The sequence below is a fragment of the Plectropomus leopardus genome, chromosome 5, assembly GCF_026936395.1.
Source record: "Plectropomus leopardus strain MGB_pleo_1.0 chromosome 5, ASM2693639v1, whole genome shotgun sequence".
In the NCBI taxonomy this organism is placed as follows: Eukaryota; Metazoa; Chordata; class Actinopteri; order Perciformes; family Serranidae; genus Plectropomus; species Plectropomus leopardus.
The window spans coordinates 32020001-32042658 of NC_142180.1; the positions used below are offsets into that span (position 1 = coordinate 32020001).

The 22658-nt window shown below is 40.4% G+C and overlaps 2 protein-coding genes across 3 annotated transcripts in view; both read left to right on the top strand.

Moving 5' to 3' along the window:
- nrl (neural retina leucine zipper) overlaps nucleotides 1-9396 on the top strand; it is a 10998-nt gene extending 1602 nt beyond the window's left edge. The window contains exons 2-5 of the mRNA XM_042484106.2: nucleotides 1220-2036; nucleotides 2723-3010; nucleotides 5063-5278; nucleotides 7055-9396. Coding sequence (XP_042340040.1) covers nucleotides 1419-2036; nucleotides 2723-3010; nucleotides 5063-5278; nucleotides 7055-7216 — 1284 coding nt within the window. The 5' untranslated portion in view covers nucleotides 1220-1418 and the 3' untranslated portion in view covers nucleotides 7217-9396. The remainder of the gene's footprint in view (nucleotides 1-1219; nucleotides 2037-2722; nucleotides 3011-5062; nucleotides 5279-7054) is intronic.
- A 327-nt stretch (nucleotides 9397-9723) lies between these two features.
- On the top strand, nucleotides 9724-22635 carry LOC121941286 (GTP-binding protein REM 2-like). 2 transcript variants are annotated; one of them, XM_088077967.1, is made up of 6 exons: nucleotides 9724-9892; nucleotides 10636-10696; nucleotides 12553-12862; nucleotides 12960-13033; nucleotides 17230-17407; nucleotides 22031-22635. In XM_088077967.1, the coding sequence occupies exons 1-6, from the start codon at nucleotides 9876-9878 to the stop codon at nucleotides 22321-22323; spliced, it is 933 nt and encodes a 310-aa protein (XP_087934093.1). In that variant the 5' UTR covers nucleotides 9724-9875; the 3' UTR covers nucleotides 22324-22635. The 2 variants fall into 2 exon arrangements, with proteins under 2 accessions (XP_087934093.1, XP_042339980.1); XM_042484046.2 differs by lacking the exon at nucleotides 9724-9892 and adding an exon at nucleotides 10075-10501.
- The last annotated feature ends 23 nt before the right edge of the window (nucleotides 22636-22658 follow it).

Consider the following 22658-nt stretch of genomic DNA (forward strand, 5'->3'; position numbering starts at 1 on the left):
ATGTTTTTCATAACATGAAATACTTTTTTTATGTTGTTACTGAATGTGTTCACTGGGTATACTGTTTTTTTTTCTTACATTTTTATTCTATTTTTTATGTATTTTGCATGTTTGATAAAGAAATGTAATTCATTAGATAGTTAAAAGGACAAAGCAAGTTTAATGCTGGATTTTTCACAAACTGACAGCCAGTAAGTTGTTCTAATTAATAAGATCTATAAAGCATTAGTGATTATTATTAGAGGGGGCACTGCACCAGCTTTACACATTTAAGCCTGTCTTCAGGTCTTGTGGAGTAAAAGTGCATGTAGGAAAAAAAATGTATATACATTTTGTAGCTCCAGAGAGCTGCACAAAGTGTGATAAATTACCTCAAATGACATCACTTCAGTTAGTATCGTCTGAAGACTACAGGTTCAAAAAAATCAGACGTAGTAAAGTTAGAAAGAAGTGAGCTCACCCAACTTCTGTCCACCTGAGGCTAGCAGCTCACGGCTACATTAGCCACTGCTCACATAACATATCTGATTCTCAGAGTTGCATTGTGGGTAGTGTAGGCACAGGTTTCACAAGACAGAAGAATGCGTGGGATAAAAAAGACAATATGTCTGGTTCTTTTGCATGGATTTTTATCCCTTTATCCCTGTGCATTGATTTTAAAATGTCTTATTAGTTTATAAGGCACTGGCCTTGCACCAGACTACATCTCAGACATGCTTTTGGTTTATGAACCAGGAAGGCCCTAAGATCCTCTGACTCTTCTTTTTTAACTGTTTCATCCGGAAGAACTAAAACATTTGGTGATTCTGCTTTCAGTCATTACGCCCCAAAACACTGGAATGGCCGAAGAATCAGAGAGGAGCTGCAAATATTGATACTTTTATACTAAAAATCTATCTTTTTAGTCTGGCTTTTATGTAGCGTCTTACTCTCACAAGTTTATGGTCTATATTTTTCATTGTTTTTTCAATCAAATTGTAAAGCACTTTGAATTGCATTTGATTTGTTTGAAAGGTGCTATATAAATGAAATTTGATTGATTGATTGATTGATTGATTGTTGATTAAACTGTCCATTGAAAGTCCAGCATAATAAAGCCATTAGTTACAGTTTATAAATCCCTCGTAAATGGTGCGTTAACGGTCTTCTTGATAGATTAACACCTGAAAAATGTGTAACATCATTTCTTTCTCTTGTTTTCATTCCAACTTTCCTTTAGGACAAGACAGACGGAGACAAGGACAAGGGGACGTACAGTTTCTCGCTGAGGAAACTCACCCATCAGTCTACTTCCTGACATCACCCCTGCTGCTGTCTATGAGCTGCTCTGAGGCAGAGGAGTGGACTTTCCAACGATCCTGACACACGGACAAACCCTCCTAAAGCTCCCACCAGCCGCAGCAGCAGCAGCAGACGCCATGTCCTCTCCTTCCCTCCCGATGCCCTCTCTTCCTCCCAGCCCTCTGGCCATGGAGTACCTAAATGACTTTGACCTCCTCAAGTTTGAGGTGAAACCTGACACTCCTCCACTCCCTCCTCCGTGTGCGTACCCCAAATCTGGCCTTCCCCACGACCCCTCCAGCTCTCCGTACACCAGCCATCCTCCGCAGGACTCCAGTTTGAGCTCCAGCCCTTACAACTCGCTGCCACCCTCGCCGACGCTCAGCGACGCCCACCCACCACCCTCAGGCTCTTCCTCCCTCTCTTCGTCATCCTCCTCCATCTCCTTCCCCCTCTCCATCTCCAACAGCTTCACCTCCGGGATCAGCTCCGGCTCTCAGGGGAACGTGGAGGGAAGTCCGGCCCACGGCGGGCCTCAGGGTCCCACCCCAGCCTCGCTGGAGGACCTGATCTGGCTGGCAGCGCTGCAGCAACAGTTTGGAGGCGAGGTGACGGGGCCCGCCACTTTGCTGGGAGCCTTGGGGGGAGTGCCAGAGCGAGGGGACAGAGAGAGGGGACCTGTCAATGGCTTTTTGGGGTGTGAGGATGCTGTGGAGGCTTTACTAAACTCAGCTGCTGCGGCTGTCAGTTCACAGGTAACATTCACACGTTTCTACCTCATGATTCTTCTCTCATACACAGAGTTCCCGCAGATCCTTAAAAAGTAATTAATTCATCTAAATTTAAGGCCTTTATTGGTATTAAAATGGCTTAAATCCACCTCATCCATCTTTCAAATGTCTTAAAAATGATAAAACACTAAACGGGGTTTAGTTGCGTTATAAAAATCCCTGAATAAGTGGTGAGATCAGTCTTTCAGTAGTTTACCCAGTGCCCCTCTCATTAACATCAGGCAGATCAGGATCATGGAACCAGCGACACTCATATACATTTACTACATCTAATCAAATCACAAAAGCACTGGCTTTTTCCAAGGTATACCAAGTGGGTACTTTTATGGTAATGTTCATTGTTTTCCATGTGCTCTATGGTAGAAATATATGGAGATAATCTTTTCCAAGCATTTGAAGTGACGGAAAAGTCTTTTTTGTTACAGTATTCGAAAAATTGTTCCAAATTGATGTGGGTTCATGTTTTTCTTTCTTAAATTTTGTTTATTGTAAGATTGGTCGTAAATTAAATTACGACTAGCACTGAAAAGCCTTGAAAAGTCTTAAGTGTAACTTCCTTTACGCTGTAGGAATCCTGAATATTGTCATGAAACATGAAACATGACTTTTATCTGCCTCTTCATCGTCCTCTGTACCTCCTTGCTGCTCAGTTTCCAGGTCTTTCTCAGAGTTCGAGCAGCAACCTGGGAGACTCCAGCAGCGATAGTGGAGCTGACATCTCCTGCCCCAAAGGGACAGACATGTGCCATCGCCCACTCGTCTTCCTCTCATCAGCCCCTCCTTCACTCCCAAACGCCACCCCTGCTTCAGCCCCCTACCCACAACCCCTCAGCCCCCAGGGCCGCCTTCATCACCACCAGCATCACCACCATCAGCACCACCCGCACCACCCCATGCATGGCAGCCATCACCACCATCACCACCCACAAATTAATCAGGTACAGTCATTGATCAGGATGAGGTGAAATAGTTTGTTGCCTTATTTTGCCTATTATTGCCTTATCATGATGGTTTTACCCTAACCAATCCCACTCCTCTTGCCTAAATTAGCCACTCACAAGCTGTGTTTCCATCAAAAGCTTTTGGCAACGTACCTTTGGAACCAAAAGTAACCACTACGAGCAGGTACCTAGACACTACATCTGTTTTCACTGCAGACAGTACTCTTTGTTGTCCCTCGCTGCTCCAACGAGCACTTGCTGTATTTCCTTCACTCACGGTGATACAGAGTGAAGTCTGCAACCCATGTATCGTCCACAGAACGGCACTGCACTGCAACATTTTCAGAAGAAAAAAGAGCAGGCTGGAGTGAGAGTATCTCTCAATGGGATATTTAAAATACTCCTTTGTGCATTAACTTCTTGTCAGGCAAGAGCAGGGGTCTAGTGCTTCCAGAGTGCACAGAAAGTACACTCAGCCATATTTTTTTCTTCAAGTGAGAATTAGAGTATATGCAGTTCAAATAATCCGGTCGAAATTAATAAATATTTTTCAAACAATTAAAGATCCACTCATTCCTGAAAGTGTATGTCATCCATGAGAGACAATAAAAACAGACGAAATAGTCAGAGTTGTCATGTTGAAATTTAAGGTGTGTTGAGAATTCACATCGCCAACTCATACACTGAGTAACATTACAGTATTGATTCTCTGCTGACCAATGAAGGTACTGTAGCGTTTCTAGCTGCACCTTTTAGTAATGGATCAGTGTGCTAGGTACCCCAAGCAAAGGGGTGATGAAAAATGGGGACGGTAAAGCATGGTTCCAGAGGTACCATCCACAACTTTTCACAATTGAAACTCAAAAAATATGTACTGAACTGAACTGTCCTGCTATGTGGAAACGCAGCTATAGGGAGGGTCATTCCTTATCCCAGGTTTTGCAAATTTTGGACAAGTGCTTATGGGAAGTTTTTGGAGGTGAAAGAATTGAGCAGTGACACTTGTTGCATTAGAGAGCTGAGCAGAAGGAGAGAGGGATCGCGCAGTGAAGGATTAGGATTAGGACATTTGGTTATTAATGTCTGTTTCTATCTAAGGCATCGCTCTAAGGATTGCTTTCTGTATGGCAACAATAAGTAAAGCTAAATCTTTGTTTTTGAGGGCACAAAGTCTTGATTTCACATAAAAAAAAAACATGCATTTCTTTTCCTTTCATTATACATTGAGCCATTTTGTTAATGTTAAAATTAATCATTTATTAATGCACAATATTTATCTTCAATTATAACTCCTCCTTTATAGAAATATTTTATATTATTATATCTAATCTCCACTTATTAGTGCCCACAGGAGGCGTTATAATTGTCAATAAATACATCAAGTATCTGCTTACAACTTTGCTTTGTTGTTGAACATTTATTAAAAGTGAATGCACTGCTTATGAATTTTTAAAAATGAGTTATTGGTGTCTTTATGTCTCTCTATATTTTTAAATTCCTTCGCAGACATTTTATTATAAGCTTCTGACATTTACACAAGCCAGATCTTAATCTTCATACCAATTATATGGTTGATTATTTAAAAACCAACACTTTAAATGATCTAATATGCTTGGAGGAAAATAATTTGCTGCTCATAAAGCTCAGTGTTGAATGTTGAATGTAATTTTAATTAGGTAACTAAACTTTGTAATCTGGTTGATCAAGATGTCTGGGAGGATCTCTATGTGGAGCACAGTGTGAGCTTATGATAATATCTGCTATTATTGCTGTGCGTAATCCTGATAACTGTCACCCACACTCAGTCAGATTACTTGATAGATTATAGACATGTGGTGCTGAAATGTGCCCCCTGATAGACTCACACACACTCAGTATAACACATCACATGTCCTGCAGTCATATCACAGTCATATGTTTAAAGATGAATCCTCTTCACACTTCTCTGACTGTACACAGTCATCCATCACCTCCAGCATGTGTCTCATTGCCAATTAACATTAAACTGCAGCATATTCTCACAGTGTCTTTTCTCCATCTGTTGTGCAGTGCGGGGTGAACGAACGCTTCTCTGACGAGCAGCTGGTGAGCCTGTCGGTGCGAGAGCTAAACCGACACCTGCGGGGAGTGAGTAAGGACGAGGTGGTGCGCTTAAAGCAGAAACGCCGCACGCTAAAGAACCGCGGCTACGCCCAATCCTGCCGGTACAAGCGCTTACAGCACCGCCACGCTCTGGAGTCGGAGAAGCACGTGCTCACGCAACAGGTATACTGACAAGCTTGATAGTTCATCCAAGTTTTATCTGATCCAGAATTAACACCTTGATCTAATCTCATCTTTAAAGACAAACAGACAACTTTTGAAACCCCCTAGTGTCTTTAAGTGGTATTACTGTTGTCATGGCTGTCGCAAAGACAGCGGCAACTCTATTTTTCGTCTTGAGTTTCCACACTTACTTCAGATGTTCCACCATCTGCAACTTCTACTACAGGGGAAAGTAACTGCAAAGATCTTCCACTGATACACTTTGGTGACTGGGGACAGCTGCCGACAGCTACTCATGGATGTACGATGAGAACTGGATACAGTGTTGGAGGCAATGCCCCATTCATATTTATGATAGCTGCTCAATGGTGCATGAAGCCAAAAAAAATTACCCCAATATTTGGCATCATAGGGCAGCGTACCAAAGACTTTCACCAGCTTTGCCAGCTAACTTTTTCTTTAGCCCACTGTTAACTTGACTGGGATTAAAAAAATTAAATAGTGCAGCTCTTTTAGATTATCGGAATGTTTGAGCTCGGGCTGAGCCGAATACTTGTATTAAAAAACAGTATCCAGTAAACAAATAAGGTAGACTTTACAAGTACAAGTATAATCTAAGTAAAATGTGTTAATAGCTGTACTTGTGACGAAGGAAAATCCTCATTTTAACTTCTGATCAATCCATATCAATTTCAGGCTTGAAATAACAACTTCTAGTTTGGCCCAACTAAGCAGCAATCCTTGAGGCTAAAAAATAATGTGCGAAAAATTGCAGTTCATCAAATGGTCACTTGAGGCCGGCTACAGAAACGAGTCAGTCCCCATGGACACCATTGCTAAAATGCCCAACTTTAAGGTTTTGGTCTCTATAGCTAATTTAAAAATTCATGAAAACTATGGGGGTGAATTTTTATATAATTCATATGTTAACATTTTGTTGTGGCTTGAAGTTATGCATATTTAACGGCGGGCTGCTTGAGTAACAGGCTGTCTGTGAGGCATTGCAACAGTCCAAAAACCAAGAAGGCGATGGCCAAAGTACTGAACTCAGGACTTCAAAATGAGAGCCCATAAAGCAGTGGGTGACGTCACGGCAGCTACTTCCATTATTTAAACAGTTAATGAGTCCCACCCACTTCTGTATTAAACAACAGCCATTGCAAGTGCAGATGCAGATATAGATAATAGTGTACTTGCTCATCCCCAGTTATCGGGCGGAATTGATCAAATCCAGATAGAAAAAAAACAAGTCAATTTGATTTGGGACTGTGACACTCAGCGAAATTTATCAGCTGATTTACAGATGTATCTTTCCCAATGTAAGTCATCTTGGGCCCCATGGCATCACTTGACGGACCCAGAAGTTGTAATTACACACTTTTGCACCTATAAAAATTGGCTTCAAAGCCCAGCGCTGCTGTGGCTAAAAGCCCCTGGGAGAAAAAAAAAAGTTCTGCCCTCATCCTCCTTTGGTTGCACAGTGGTTGACCCACTTCCTTTTTGCCATAAATCGAGCCTTAATTTCCATCCTTTCATTTCTCTTCATCCCGGGAGATCGTACCCGGTGGCAGACAAGACTGCATAGTGAAAATGAGGCTAAAAGAGAAAAAGTTAAACCACAATGGTGTCATTATTCTACACCCAATACATTGTCCATTTGTCTATTTCCAGTTTAATTTGGAAATTCTGACAGTCCTACATCCCCAACACTTAAGTGAACATTAAGTGAACATCTTTGCACTGTGTCTCACAAAGATTTTCTTTTCTCCTCTTCAGTTGGACCAGCTACAGTGTGAGCTGACTCGAGTGCTGAGGGAGAGAGACGCCTACAAGGCTCGCTACGAGAAGCTCCTCAGCACGAACCACGGCATCGGCGGCGACGCCCCACCGACCCGCACCAGCAGCCCACCTTCCCCGCCCCCTGACTACTTCCTCTGAGCTTAACCCACAGGGAGAGGAAGAGAAAAAAACAAAAAAAACAAGAGGAATGAGAAACCAGCCAACGTGGAGCATCAGTGATGAGTAATCAGACTTGGGGAAGAAAAACAAGGATGTGTATGTGTGTGTGTACGTGCGTTTGTGTGCGTGAGAGAAAGTGAGAGACATTGGCAGGCAGTTTTTGGGGCGATACAACTGTGAAAACCACTCTTGAGCGAATAAAGGGGAATCGACTGTTAATTCATAGGGTTAGACTCAGCTCTAGGCTGCTTCATGGACTCTTTTACTTCACTGTGAATGACAGTTGCACAAAAACTGAGCTAAGGGTGCAACGGTGGACAAAAAAGACTGAGAAATTGACTGAAAAAGCTTTATCTTGCGTTATCAATAGTCCCTGGCACTACTGAGCATATAGTCTATGCAATATTATTAGCTCTCCAAATGAGTGGTCGAGGCTCGAACTGTAGTTGTGTTGTTTTTTATATAATAAGCTGCTAAAGCTGCAGAGGTCTGAGTAGTGCAGTGGTGCTGGATGTGGAGTGGTATGGGCTTGGATAAAGTATCCACGGCATGCAGTTGTATTTGCCAGCTAATATTTCACAGTTGCCTACCAAAGTGTTTAAGCTCACCAAGACTTGTTATTCTTTGTAAAATGAATAATCATAGATTAAAGAATGTACAAGGATACCTTTCATAGGAATCTTCCAGTGATTGTGCTAAACCAATAGTGGGGATATTGCTCTTGTGTTTTAGCAAAGAAATCTACCTTTTTTGCTAGTTGGAAAAGAGACTTGCTGTTTGCTCTAAAAATGGGATTTTTCATACAGAGAGCTGGTAGTGTGCTGAACTAAAGCGACTGCATAAGGTGGAAGAGAGAGAGAGAAAAACCCATCGCAGCAGGCAAAAAGAGTGTGGCATGATTTGTGTGGTTGTGTCCAGTTCTCCAGACTAGAGAAGCTATTTTTGGGGGGCAGATTGAACACCTCTGTAACAGGGACGATCACCATATTAATGCAACATGCGGCACCACAGAGCTGGTCACTGTGGACTCGGGTACTGTGGGCTAACGGATGCAACAGAAAATTAACGGTGCAGGGATTTAAAAAATAAAAAATGCAATCAAGCTCTTCATGGAGACACATTCTTAAAGGTTCAGTGTGTAGGATGAAGGTGAATCTATTGGCAGAAATTGATTATAGTATAATGTTTTCTTCAGTTTATAATCACCTGAGAGAAAGACAATACTCGTTTTTGTTACCTTAGGATGAGACCGTTATATCTAAATAGGGAGCGGGTCCCTAGAGTGTCTGGATCTCAAGTTATCAGAGGAAAAAAGTGAGCACAGCTTAGCATGTGGAGGGTGAGCAAACTGTTTCGGACATGCCAAACAGCATTGAAGAAACATTGATTTTTAATGTGAAACTGCTTTATTTAGTGTTTTTACAACTTTAAATCACCAGGTCTGTTTGTTTTGGGGAGGGACGGACCTGAGTGGATAATTCGTCTCCCAGTAAAAACTTCCTGAACATCTGGATCTAAAGTTATCCGAGGGAAAATTGTGAGCACACATTAACATGTTGTGGGCAAGCTGCCTGTCTCGGACATGCTAAACAGCATTGATGAACCACTGATATGTAACATGAAACTGCTTTATCTAGTGTTTTTACTGGTTTAATTCACCTGGTGTGTTTGTTTTGGAGAAAAAGGAGACCTCTGTGCATAATTCAGTTCCCAGGAAAAAACTCCTAAATACTTAAGGAATTCTAACCAGGAGAAATTTCAGCTGGTCAAAATCTGCAATCCTCACCGCTAGATTCCAGTAAATCCACCTAAATCTCACACACTGGACCTTTAACAGTCCCATGAAATCATTGCCAGGGTTCATGCATTAGAGCTATTTATTTTGTTTGGGTATAGGTTCAATAAATTGTTCTTTTATTTATTCACTTATTTATTCAGTATTTATTGTTTATTTATGTACTGATTCTAATTATTTTACTTTATTGGTTTTATTCCATTAGCGTGTATTTTTACTTTCCTACAGTTTATTATTTTATCCAATTGTGATTAGAATTAACAAAAAAAGAAAAAAAGAATGACGGCCATGATCATGGTTTCCTGCTCCTGTTGTAGTGTGGTTTCATATGCATATGAAATAAACAAAGTACTTTACCATCCGCTGTCATGCTTTGGCATGTTTTTGTGCACCTTTAACCTCATCTCTTTTCCATTCACCTATCTGAGCATCTCTCAGTCTTCCGCAGGCCTTTTCTCTGCAGCTCGCCCTGCAGCCCCCCGCGCCCTGCTCCATCCCTCTCTTTATCTCTGTCCCTCTATAGTGAGGCAGTGACCCTGGGTGTGCACTGTTTGGGATGACCTCATCTTCAGCTCTACCTCCCTCTCTGTGTCTCTCGCTCTCTCTCTGGCCTGTATAATAGGAGCAGGATTAGGGCTATAATAGCGCCCTGGCTGCTCACTGCCGGAGTCTATTGTGGCTTTGTGTGGGAGGGACGCACCACCGCTCATGGCCACAGTCACATTTTGACAGAAAACATGTCCAAATACACTCCTTGGATCCGGGACTAGACTTGATTTCATAAAAAAAAGCAGCAAGTCACTTTAAAGGTCACGAGTGCCTTAAAAAACAAGACACAGACTGATGCATCTGGTGGGCAGGTAGGTAGGTTGTCATGACTCTATCTACAAAAGGAATACCCAAATGACTCACATTTAAACATATATCCCCCAAGGACACACACACACACAAACAGAGCCAATTAGAGAGAGGAAGACTTGTGTTGTGCTGCCCCCTAGCGGTCACTTTTCATATCGCCTCTTTCCTCTTCAAGAGGTCAATGAAAGCATCGTGACACTGAGCATCTCTTCACAGCGTTGCTCCCTGCCTTCCTGCACCACTGCTCCACTTTTTTCTTTTCCTTTCTTTTCTTTTCTTTTTTTTTTTTTTTTTACTACAGAGCTGCATGCACCTGCAGAAAACACATTTAGCGCGTGAGTCTACCGAGCTCTCCTCTGCAGAAAATCTGGAGGAGCATTTGTCAAGTCAGTGAGTCATAGTCAGTGTGGAGAGCGGTGATGAATGACGGTGCTGACTGCAGAACTGGACCTGGGCCCTAACCTGAGCAGTGATAGTAGAGAGAGAGACAGTGCGTGTGAGTGCAGGAAAGAGAGAGCGTGCAGGAGAGAGAGAGAGCGAGGTAGAGCGCGCGAGAGAGGGAAGAAACAGAGACCGTGCTTACTTTGTAGTTGCCGAGAGCCGCGTGACAGGTGAGAGATCACACCGTGCTGCCCTGGCTCGGGTTCATAAAGTCAGTGGGAGGAGGTTGGGGCGCGAGGAGTTGGTTGTTTTTGTGTGTGTGTATCTTTTGGAGTCCTCATTCCCTCGGTGGCTTGATTTTCAGTTTGCAGATGCCGACAGATGTGCCCGAAGACAGGCTCAACAACGAGGAGAAGGCGGCAAAGGTAAGGAGCACGAGGCTGCGCAAGCTCGGGGCAAACAGCGTCAATAACCACAATTCAATTAGCCAATCAGATTTGGGGTAAAGTGGTGGGATGGGATGGTGATTGATTGTGGAATTGATCAAGGGGGTTTATTGATTTGCCTGTGTGTGTGTGTGTGTGTGTGTGTGTGTGTTTTAGGTAGGTGGTGGTGCAGGGAGGAGATGTCAGTTTCTCATTATAATCAATCACTAAATGCAACTTTTGGCTAATTGGAGATTCATTTTTTAATTCATTCATTTGAATTTTTGCTGAATAAAACGACAGCATAGTCAGCATTAGGGTTGCATTAGATTTTCACTGTTTCAAATAACATCATGGTATCAGGGACAGAATTATTATTATTATTATTATTATCATTATTATTATTATTATTATTAGTCAGAATGAGTCTTAAAGAAGAAAACAGTAGGGTTGGTTTTGGTTGATCAAATGTTTTATCACTACAATTAAGACTTTTTTAGAGGCCATTTTTTAATGAAAGTACAGTATGCGTAAAGAGTATCCCTTTCAAAATAAATAAAATAAAGGTGAGATTTTTCAGCCAGTTGCATTTTTTTATATCATAGATAAGCAAATGTTCAAGGTATGATAATGGTCAACTTTTATTTTACAGTATACCTTCAAACCGATATACTGCTGCAACCTTAGCCAATAAATGTACTGTATGATATAAAAACAGTGGATCAAATTCTCAATATTGTAATGTAAAAGGTGTCTAGTGATAAATCCACTCAGAATTATCACCTGATTCTGAACTGTATGCAAGTTCATACTCAGTAATGTGGTGGTAGTTGAGGTGGATGGGTTACTTATCGAGGATTAAGTGGGAATACGATCCCATATATTCCTCTGGCTTTTTGGCTGATGGGTCAGTATACTGCAAACAAACAGAAAGATGTAATCGTGCATTCGTAGTTATCCATCCTTGCTTGTATCTGTAGCTGTTTGCTAGCAAGTTTGCCAAATGATCTTAAAAGGTAAAATAGGTCAGTGATGTATGAAATTTGTTATTGTAGCTTTAAAGGGGCACTCCATCAATATTACATGTGAAGATCAGTTTACTCGTCGGGTGGAATACTGTGCAGCCCGTGAAAAGAAGCTGTGATGTCATCAGAGTTATTTTGGATTTGGCGCAGAAAGCCAGTTATAGGCGAAAGTGGGTGGCATTTAGTTTGAAAGATTGAGGCATTTAAGAGGCAGTGAGAGTCCAACCTCCTGGAACTGTGCTGAGCCATGAAGCTAATTTTACATAGTGGCTGAACTTGGAATTACAACTTCTGGTTCAGTCACATGATGCCATGGGCCCAAAAAAGAGGTGACGGTGAAAGAGAGATTTGTAAATTGGTGGCTAACTTTTCTTTGAGCATCAAAACCAAGCAAAATGACTCGTTTTGTTATCAGAATTTGATCCATTCAGTCTGATAACATTTTAACAATTGAATCATGTTTATGGGCATTCATGTTAGCTTATCGTCTGGCCATTGGTGAAGCAGAAAGTGATTTTATACCGCAGATATCAAGCTTTTTTTGGTTCATGCTCATACTGAATGTTTCTAGTTCTCTTTATACATCTGTGGAATAATAATAATGTGGAAAAGTTTAATGAGAGACATTTCAGCCTCTGCTGCAAGTCCTTTGACATTATGGAGCTGCAACAGCAATATTAAATATCTGGAATGTCACACCATCATGCAAACATGGCTGATTGTTTGAGAAATAAGATGTTTATGTTTATGAGAAACATCATATCTGAGTACAGACTAGCTTTAAATGTGCTAAAATGAAGAGAGCGTCCCTCCATGTTCCTCTCTCTCCAGTGTGACAGCATGACTCTGTCCAGCACACCGACTGTTCGCAGAGGAAGCACTCCTCTCCCCATAAAGCACCAGCTCAGACGAGAAGAAGCCGTCCATGATGACTGCGACTGGTCGTCAGGTGCAGCTGGACCTTCTGCTTCACCAATCAGCTTCAGCCCAGCCTTGGATGACACTCTGACTGTGGCTGTTGAGGACAGACCTGACGGGCCTTTAAGGATCGCTCTGCTGGGGCAGAACGGCGTGGGGAAGTCCTCTCTGGCCCTCGCCCTCGCCGGAGACATGGACAGGACTGCGTCTGTGGATTCTGAAGGTATACAAAGCTGTGCTTTCACGGTGAGCAAGCAGGTAAATAAATCAAAGCACCCATCTCCCATGTGAGAGCTAACTGCGGTGCTCCCTGTCCGCAGGGGAGGGTTACGTGCGCACAGTCACCGTGGATGACGAGGAGAGCACCATCATTATCTATGACAACTGGAGACAGGTGAGCCAAACAACACTTCCCCGTTCCCACACTGCCTGCTCTCTGCTCCCTCATTAGTCCGCCGAGCCCTTTCTGCATCTGCAGACTGTGTGCTCAGCTGCTTTTTGCCATTTCTCTGGGGTGTACACTGTGTGTGTGTGTGTGTGTGTGTGTGTGGTCTTGTCAGAGGACCCAAGGGCTCCTGGATCCTTGGTCTGTTTTAAGATGGAGCTCAAAATGTTTCTTTTCAGTTTCGTTATTCAGCACTTTAAAACTTGAGCAAATCGTCTTGATTTCTCTCAAAAAAAAAAAATTGATCAGGAACAAGCAACTTAACAAAAAAAATGGCCCATAAATTAGCAAGAAACCAGTAAAAAGATACAAGAAAATTCCCTAAAAAAAGTAAAAATTAAAAGCAGAAAACAAACCACAAAAAATATAAAAATTATTTCTGTAATACAATTTCAAAATTATAATTAAACCTTTGAAACCAGGGAAACCTACAGTGGTTTTATATTTATTTTAAAATAATGGAAAGAAGGCAATGAGCAACTTCAGAAGAAATGACCAATATAAAAGTAAATTACCTGGAAATTAGCACACAAAAAAACAAGAAAAACAAACAAACAAAAATCACGCACACAATATAACAAGGAAATGGCCTGGAAAAAAATTATTTAAAAATGTTGATTCTGATATATATATGATAAATTATAGTTATTAATATAGTTATCTGGGCATTTTTCCGTAACCTTTATAAAAACTACTTTCTAAATCTACTTTTTGTGTGAACTGTCTTTTCAAGTTGCTCATTGTTTTTTCCCATATTTTTCAAAGAAATCAAACCAATTTTCTCAGGTTTCTGAGGTTTATATAATAGTGAAAGGCATCAATGCAGCACAAGAAAACGGATATTGATCCAGGAGTTGAAGGTTAACCTACTTTTGCCAGAGTCTAATTTTTCTGTCTTTATTTAAAGCCATTTGTCTGCTGCATTCAATAAAAAGGTGGGAAAACAGTGTCTGTTTTTCTAGCTGGGCTCTCCACACATGAATTTGAACTTGATTGTATCTCTGTATAAACTTGGATAGGTTCCTGATATAACTAACATATAGCATAAGACATTTTAAAATGAACAATGAACGTCAAATTTAGGAGGAACAAACAAAAAGTCAACAAAAAAGGAACTGCAATATATAAAGAGATGCTGACTCTTTATGCGTTTATACTTTATTTCTGGGGCACGTTGAATTGTTTACTGTACTCGACGTCACCGCAACTGAAATTGATGCCAAGTTCTAAACCACTCTGGCACAAAGAGGACAATAAATCTGCTGCATCTGCATCTGGTTGCCCGAGGAAAGCTCATTATCAGGTTGTTTTGCACACTTTTTCCTCTTTTCCCTTGAGTGCAGTTCTGAGGCATCTGTGTGTGGATGTGTGAGTGAAAGAGAGAGAGTGTGAGCTGCCCACAGAGCAGATGTGTCAAATGACTGCATTAATATTTTGGATTTAGGTGGATGTGTGAAGAAAAGGCTGAACACGCCACTCTTGACACAATCTGTCTTTTTTGATGTGGGGATTGGTACGTGTTACTCTTTGATTAATGAGCTATTTTTGTTGTGAGAGACGCTCTAATAGTCGCCTTACTAGGAGTTTCCTAATATAATTGTCTTTGTCTATCATTAGATTGCAGAAGGTGCCTTCGTTCTGCGCTCAATTCTGTACTTAATCAAAATGAAATGGAAAGTTAGTGAACCATGACAGCTCCAACTAAAGACAGGCCGAGGTTCAGTCAGTCGTCTGCAGTGTGAAGGACTTGCTCATTGATTTTATTTTTAGGGTTTTTGTCTCTGTTTTCCTTTGAGAGGATGTATGTCAGCAAGAATTCGAGGTGCTTTGCAGTAGGTCTGCAAACCATCTTATTTTTTATCCTCATCGAGATGTCAACTTGCAAACACATTGCAGTATAGAGTGCTGTAGGGATGAGGTTTATTTGTAGGCCAACCTGGAAGTTAAAATTGCACTGGTTACGTCGAATAAGACACAATGGTATTTTTCTGTCGGGTTTTGGATTTTTGTAGAAAATAAGATCTGTGTCAGAAAAAAAGTTTATGATACGTAAATATTTTGTTCTGCAAGATATTAATTTTTTAAGCATAAATGCAATCACCAGAAGTAACATTAGGCTATATGTCATTATATATATGATATTAAAGCTTCAAAATCCACCTGTTGTGTATTTATTGACATATTTTATGATGTAGAGTAAAAAGTCTATTACACTTGTGTAACCACAGACTTTATTTCAGGCATCTAACCAAAATCCATAAAAAAAAACAACATAAATTTTAGACGAGGGAACTAGAAGTGCACAAATGCTCTTTTCTGAAGCACTTAATTACTCTTTAAATATAGTAACAACGTATGAAATCACATTCTGTTTGCAGGCACCATGCTCTTAACTCTCTGGCCAATCAAACATAGCTGTAAGGCATCATTAGGCTTCGTCTGATTGGTCAGAATTGGCAAGTGAGTGTAAGTGCTGTTGTGTAAGTCTGCATAATTAAAGGAGGACGGCGTGACGAGATGAGTGCAGAGAGAGTGCAGTTGTGATAAGAGAAATGATTATCCAGATGCTCAGAGATTCTTTGAGTTGGTTAAAAGTAACAGCAGAGGTATTATTGTTTTTTAGTTCAACGTTCATTTCATTCAGTAAAAGAATGCTGGAAAAGATGCTTTTCAATTTGTGATATTTTAGCAGTACGCTTAAAACAGCAGAAAACTATGTGCACTTTAATATCTGTTTATTCATTGCAAATAATATCAGCATCGTGACATTCAACAATGTTATCACATATTTTCTTCATATTGTGCAGCCCAATTCTGCAGCCGATGCTATCTTAAGTAGCAATTTCCCACTAAGCCACAGGGGATTTTAGATAGAGCACTCAACTGTCTGGTGTTTCTCCAGGCAGCTCTTCCACTGTTATTCTGTGACAACAATATTTATGAGAGCAATGGAAAGTAGAGGGTTTCACAAGTCAGTCTGAAATGAAAGTTTTCACTCCACATGGGTCTTGTTGGTACTCGTGTGTGATGATGTTCTCTCAACGTGTTTCAGTATGTGCTAACTCAATTTTAGTCCTTTTCTCAACCCGTTCAAAACCCAATTATGTTCTAAACATGCACAATAAATATTGTAATGATGGATTCCTACTTTAAATGCACTCATAAATCATAAAAAAAATTATCAGGACACTTTTTCAATATTTCTTTTTCCCATCGATTCCAATGGATGGAGAATATCAACGCAGAAATCGCCTCAAAGTGAAAATGACAATAAACGGTCTTAACAGATCTTTTTTCAACAAAAAAATGACAGATTATGTATTTTCATGAATAATTTACTCATATCAATGAATAAAGTGGTGTTTTAAAACACATTACATATATACAGATTTTCATTTTTGTCATTATGACTCAAAATATCCTTAATTTCTGAAATATCTTCTGTGGAAAACATCCTTCGATAAATATTCTGTGAACATAATCAATAGGATGCATTATAAGATGATTACATCCTTAGGAAATCAAATCTTAACAGTATTTCCCTGTTTCAACTGTATTTCCCCAGTTCATTTTCTGGTGACATTCAGATGCACCATCCAGTCCAATGGATGGATATTTTTTTTAAAACCCTGAGTAAAAGCTGTAGATTTTTCATATGATATTTTGGCGTGTATAAGTACTATAGCATCTGATGTTTGCTTTCAAAGCTGTTTAAAGACCATTTATGTACTAGATGAGAGCCAGCTTCAGTGTCAGAAATCATCTTTGGGAAAAAATGTATTTGGCGTGTACTTTGAGTTTATAGTTTGGCCTGTGTCCTATTTATTATCATGGAGGAGCGGGCTTTATGACCTATACTGCATTCAGACACCAGGGGGCGATCCAGATTGAAAAGCTACACTTGGGGGGCTGCGATGTTGTCCATCTTTATAAATAGTCTATGCTTCCAAGCAAGGTGCAGTTTTGCTTGAACTAGCCTAATCATAGATCGAGACATCCTAGAAACTATATGTCCATTGGAATGGACGGGGGATCTGAAAGGTTTAAGTGAAATTGCAGATACACTAATTCAACTTTTAGTTTCTTTACAGTATATTCTAATGTGAAAACAATACACTAACATACTGCCTGTGTGTGTCCCTCAGGACCTGTCGGCTCTGCAGTGTGAGGTGTGTGTCCTGGTGTTTTCGGTGACTGACAGGCGTAGTTTCCACCGCACTGCTCAACTCCGACTTCTCCTGAGGGAGACTCAGCCCCAAACTCCCATCATCCTCGTCGGTAATAAGAGTGACCTTGTCCGCACACGTGAGGTCACCTCTCAAGGTAAGAAGAACCTCTCATAATTTAATCTTTAACGTTTTCATTGCCCTTTTTTTTCTTTTGGTTTCCTTCTGCTGCGGCTTCCATCCTCTCAGCTTGTGTTGACATTTTCAGCTCTTTATATCTGTCAGTAAACACTAACGTAGGGTGAAATATGTGAAAATGTAAATGTCAGTGTCTCAGCTCCATCGCAGTGTGGGAGTATGAAGAGAGTCGCAGTTACAGTTAAAGTAGGAGAGATTTCACTGTGAGTGCACATTCATGCAGTTTTACAACACAGGCTGTGTAAATGTGTACTATTGCACAGCATGTTTATGGCGTCCTTCCAAACTTCGAATCCTTGAAACATTGATCTCTTCCTGAGGTGTCTTCCATTTTTTTCCTCTTGGGGAAAAGAAGTTTTTCCTGATATGCTAAAGGGGATCTAAGGACAGATGGTGTCATACACTGTACAGATTGTGAAGCCCCCTGAGGCAAATTCTGAATTGTAATATTGGGCTATATAAATAATAATGATAAATAATAAGAAACCTTATTTATAGTGGCCGTACGTTCTTTTTTTTTTTTTTTTGCTTCTGTTTTTCTGAGATAACAGGATAATTTTCTCAAGATCCCAAGATAACGAAACTGTGTTTCCCTGGGATAACGACAAATAATTTCAGATCTTTACATAACAGATAAAATGTGATAGGCCTGATGCCTGGAGCACACCGTGCGTGAGCAGCAGTGGCACATCAAGAGAAATGTTGGTGCACCAATTTTTTTTCATGTGTCGTGAGCAGTTGTCAGCAGAAATAGACAGTAAAAATGGGGTTTTGATAATTATATTGACTTTATGCCACCTTTAAAACAGTTTAAATTTCACAGAAATGAGGAAACATCCATTTTACTCAAATTTGCTCAAACTGCTTCCGTTTCACAATAAAAGTCCTCTGACAATGTCTTTGTCAACAGAATCCAATCAGTTGTTGACACAAGGCATTTTATTTTGAAATATTTGCAAGGTCATGTTGTTGACCAAGCAGGAGCTTGGGAGACTCCATAAATGAGTGGAAGTTGTGCTTATAAATGTCGACATGCAGTACTCATAGCAGCAGGAAGCCCTGCAGAAGCATCACAGCCACAACGCTGCCAGCATGAACATCGCGAGCCTGAAATACGCTGCAGTTCAGTGAGGTTGCGTCACGAGGTGCTCATGTGTGCAGTGTGTTCCACGTGACATGTCATGCCATGCTGACTGATGGATGCCCTGGACACTAATGTAGATAAGATGTTTGTTTTTTGCTTTTATGCTTTTTTTTCTCAAATATTCTTAAACAAATGGATGAGTGAATGTTACACCACGAATGTTAATGTTACAACAGTTGTCTGTCGAGCTAACTTGATGGCTCGGGACCTCACCATGTTGTTTAAAAATTTTCACTGAGCCCACCTCTCTTAAGGGTAATCTAAAATTTTGAAGCATAGTTAACAGAAGCTGCTCCACCTATTTTCTTTCTGCGTGTAAAAGTGTGTATTTAAAAAACCCAGCAGCAGAAGATCTGAGAGCTTGTAAAGGATTATAGAGCGATAGAGAGTCTGTAATATAGGCTGGTCCCAAACCATGAGTAAAAGAACCTTAAAATCTGTTTTAAAAGATACCGGGAGGCAGTGGAGTGTAGCTAAAATGGGATTAATATGCTCCCTCTTCTTTGTTTTAGTTAAAAGTATAGTGGCACAATTATGAATAAGCTGATGTTTCTTGATTGATTGCAAAACTAAGCAAACAAAGTAATGGTGTGTTTGAGGACTGTTTTTGTCAGAAAAGACAGAAAAGGGTCAGCACATGTGAGGAAAAAAAACTTCAGGCACCCATGCATGGATCAGGGACTAATGCAGCTGAATTAGGTTAAAAAGCCATTTAATATTGGTCTTTATCAGGGTGCAAAAGGAGGAATCATCATCATCATTCTTTGCACCCTTGTGGAGGCGTGTCATGCTCAACACGGCCTCTGTGATCCTCTGCTGTCACACACCTGCATTCACTCAGCAATCAGGACGGGGTGACACCTGCTGCCCAGGTTATAAATTGTTTGCTTGATGCTTGTTTCTTCTTTTGCGCTCTTCAGACCATAGTGTTGAAACCACTTTGTGTTTTTATGCAAGTGACCATGTTCTAAAGAAAGACTTTTTTAACCTAATTCAGCTGCATTAGTCTTTGCTCCAAGAATGAATGCTTCAAGTTTATTTATTTATTACTTGACTAAAAAATTCTGACTAAATAAGCAACAATCAGAGTTAAAGTCTTTAAAGTCCCACTGAGTTATTTGGAGGAGTTATTTCGGGTGCTTGTTGTTCTTTGATAAAAATGTGCAAGCCTTTTTACATAAAAACTTTGGGTGAGAGGTCAACCACAATTCCCAAGGTGCATATCTGCAAAAAACATCCAGTAGCAGAGTAAAAGTTCTGTTGTGTGCTGCAAAAAGCAGATGGAAACTTAAGATTACTAACGAACATGTCAAAATGCATTGACATCTGTAGGATCTAAATGGGGTGCAGCTATTGAAATGGAACAGATAGAAAGGACATTCCCGTTCAATTCAACGTAGGATGGTCGGAGCAGCGGCCATTTTTTATGCAACATTTCATCTGACGCAGCAGGCTGAATTATGCATAAACAAACAGACAAGTCATGAACTCACTGAGGTGAGGTTTTGCAGTAACGACCAAACGATCAGTGCAGTAGAACATTTTCAAATAAACAAACCATTACTTAAAATATTACTGTATATCCATTTCTTTTGTGCTGTTAGTGGCATGTTTTTGTTGAAACATATTGTTACTGTAGCTGCTTCTAAAGAACAAGTGAGAGTTGCTGTCCAGAGACAGTGAGAATAAACTCTTCAGATCTGCATCAAGTCTGTGAGTTAAGGGATTATTTTGACCAAACTAGAGCTGGTTATTGTTGGAAAAGTGAACTAATGTTAACAAAGAAGTTTTTGGCAAGTTCTGTTTTGTTTCTTGAATTTGAAGGGTGTTTTACAGCGAGGTAACAATGCAGTGAAACTGACGTTATTCTTATTCGGTAAAATAGGGAAACTCGGATTGGTGCTCTCAAACTAGTAAGTGACTTTACTGACATACGTTGTCACCATAACAAATAACAACAACAGCCTTTTTCTGTTCAACCGGTCAAATGACCACGGCGAACAGTTCAACATCCTTTCTATGCATTCTGTTTCTATGAGCGAAGCCTTAACATTCTGTAAAATACTCGTCCCGTCTGGACTATTGCTCATAGCAGTGATTAAAAAATATGTTTTTATAGCCTTTACAACTTGTTTACAGTGTTTACTGTCATTACCTAGAGGCACATTCAAGTGAATCTAAGATATCTGTAGCTTGTCAAGATGGTTTTGTAAAACTGATGTGGCATCCTCTCTACTAACTTGCTTCAAGGCCTGCAAGTAAACCCCCCTCCCACATTTTTTTCCATGTTTTTCTCAGTTATCATCTTTCTCTCTATGTCTGACATGTTTACAGTGACTGACTCGAGCATCAGATCATATTAGCCCCTCAGAATTTAGTATCAGTAATGTCTGATCAAACAGCCCAAACCATCTGCCCTTCTTGAAAAGCGCCTTGCAACTGCTTGCGAGTGTGTTTTTGCCAAATTGGATCAAAGACGCCCCTCCTCAAGAAGATTTCTTAATTAGTCCTGAGGGAAATTTGTCTTGGACATCAATGCCGCCACATAAAAATACACATTGCAGAAACAGCAGTGTCACCAGAAGGACAGATGCCTAGTGTTACCCTCTAGTATCTTCAGTATCCTTCTTGATGAAAGAATATAAGCTCTTTTTAACCCGTAGGGCCCCCTTTAATATTGCACAAATTCACACACAAAAGGGCTTTTCAAAATTACGCTTTAAAGAATATTTTAAATTAATTTTATTTTCTACTTTCATTGATTAATGTTTTACCAACATCATTCCTAATCATAAATATCAAATTTGCATTAGTTTTCAGAATTTTAACCCTCTAAATGCCAGGTTTTTGTCATGATGCCATTGTGGTTTTAGATGAAAAAACACAAAAAATTAATTATTTTCATTATACTACATGCAAAGTAGATATTTTTTTAAACTACCACCTGTGATTTGCAGCAACATTGATTGTTACAGCGCACCCAGTGGAAATAGCATGTATTTTCTTCATACGCCAAATATGATAAAAATGACATAATCAGGTGAAAAATAGTAAAAATGACAAAAAACAAACAAAGAAACAAAAAAAGGCCCATCACAACCAGAAATAATACAATGCATGTTTTTATGTTTTGATTGGCTATGGGATCAAAAATGGCAGTTTGTACGGGTTTCAATGGTACATTTTTTGCACTGAACAGTATGAATGTAACAATTTTGTTTACACAGTGTGTTTCAGACTTATTGTAGGAGCTGAGCTGAAATTCTGAGATTAAACAACAATACTCAATCTTGCCAAAATGTATGCCATATGCATGAACACAGCCAAAATTGTCAAAAAATGAAGAATGAAAAGTGTGTAAAATGGGCCAAATAGTCCCTAAGGGTTACTGACGTGCTGTGCCTTATTTTGGTCAATTTGTCCCCTCTCGTCCCTCAGAGGCCATGTCCAGCGCCACCCTCTTCAACTGCCTGTACCTGGAGATCTCTGCCTCACTGGACCACCGCACTCCAGAGCTCCTGGAGTGCGTGGTAAGGCTAGCAAGGGGCCAGTCCCCCTGGCCCCCGGGGACCAGTGCGGAGGACATGTGCGGCGGAGGCCAACGTGAGAGCATGACGTCCCGTGCCAAACGTTTCCTATCCAGCCTGGTGCCTCGGTACCCGCGGGAGCGAGAGGTGGGCAAATTCTTGAGGCAGAAGTCTCGCTCGTGCCACGATCTGGGGGCCCTGTGATCAGGGCGATGATTATTATAAAAACGGTAGCTGGAAGTGATGTAGTATACCAATAGAGGCAGGAAGCAATTAGAGGACAAGAGAGGAGTATGAAAGTGCCAGAGTGATGGCAGGACAATTCAGGAGAGGAAAACAGGGAGAATGACATGTTAGTGATCTTTATCTGTAGGACGATATAAAAGATTTTGTACACAAGACCAAACAGCAAGGATAAAATACTGTTGTAGAACATGTAAATAAACTATAGTAGTGATACATAATGTCACCCTCATAGCTTTGAGAGCTATAATAAATAGCTTTTTTGAGTCTGCACATTTGCCTCTGATTTTTTTATT

What these genes read in the sequence shown, in the direction of transcription:
- LOC121941286 (XM_042484046.2), top strand. Translation starts at nt 10,314, where the DNA reads ATGACGGTGCTGACTGCAGAACTGGACCTGGGCCCTAACCTGAGCAGT. An exon ending in TGCCGAGAGCCGCGTGACAG is followed by an intron (nt 10,502 to 10,635) that starts GTGAGAGATCAC and finishes CTTGATTTTCAG; the next exon opens with TTTGCAGATGCCGACAGATG. An exon ending in TCTATGACAACTGGAGACAG is followed by an intron (nt 13,034 to 17,229) that starts GTGAGCCAAACA and finishes TGTGTCCCTCAG; the next exon opens with GACCTGTCGGCTCTGCAGTG.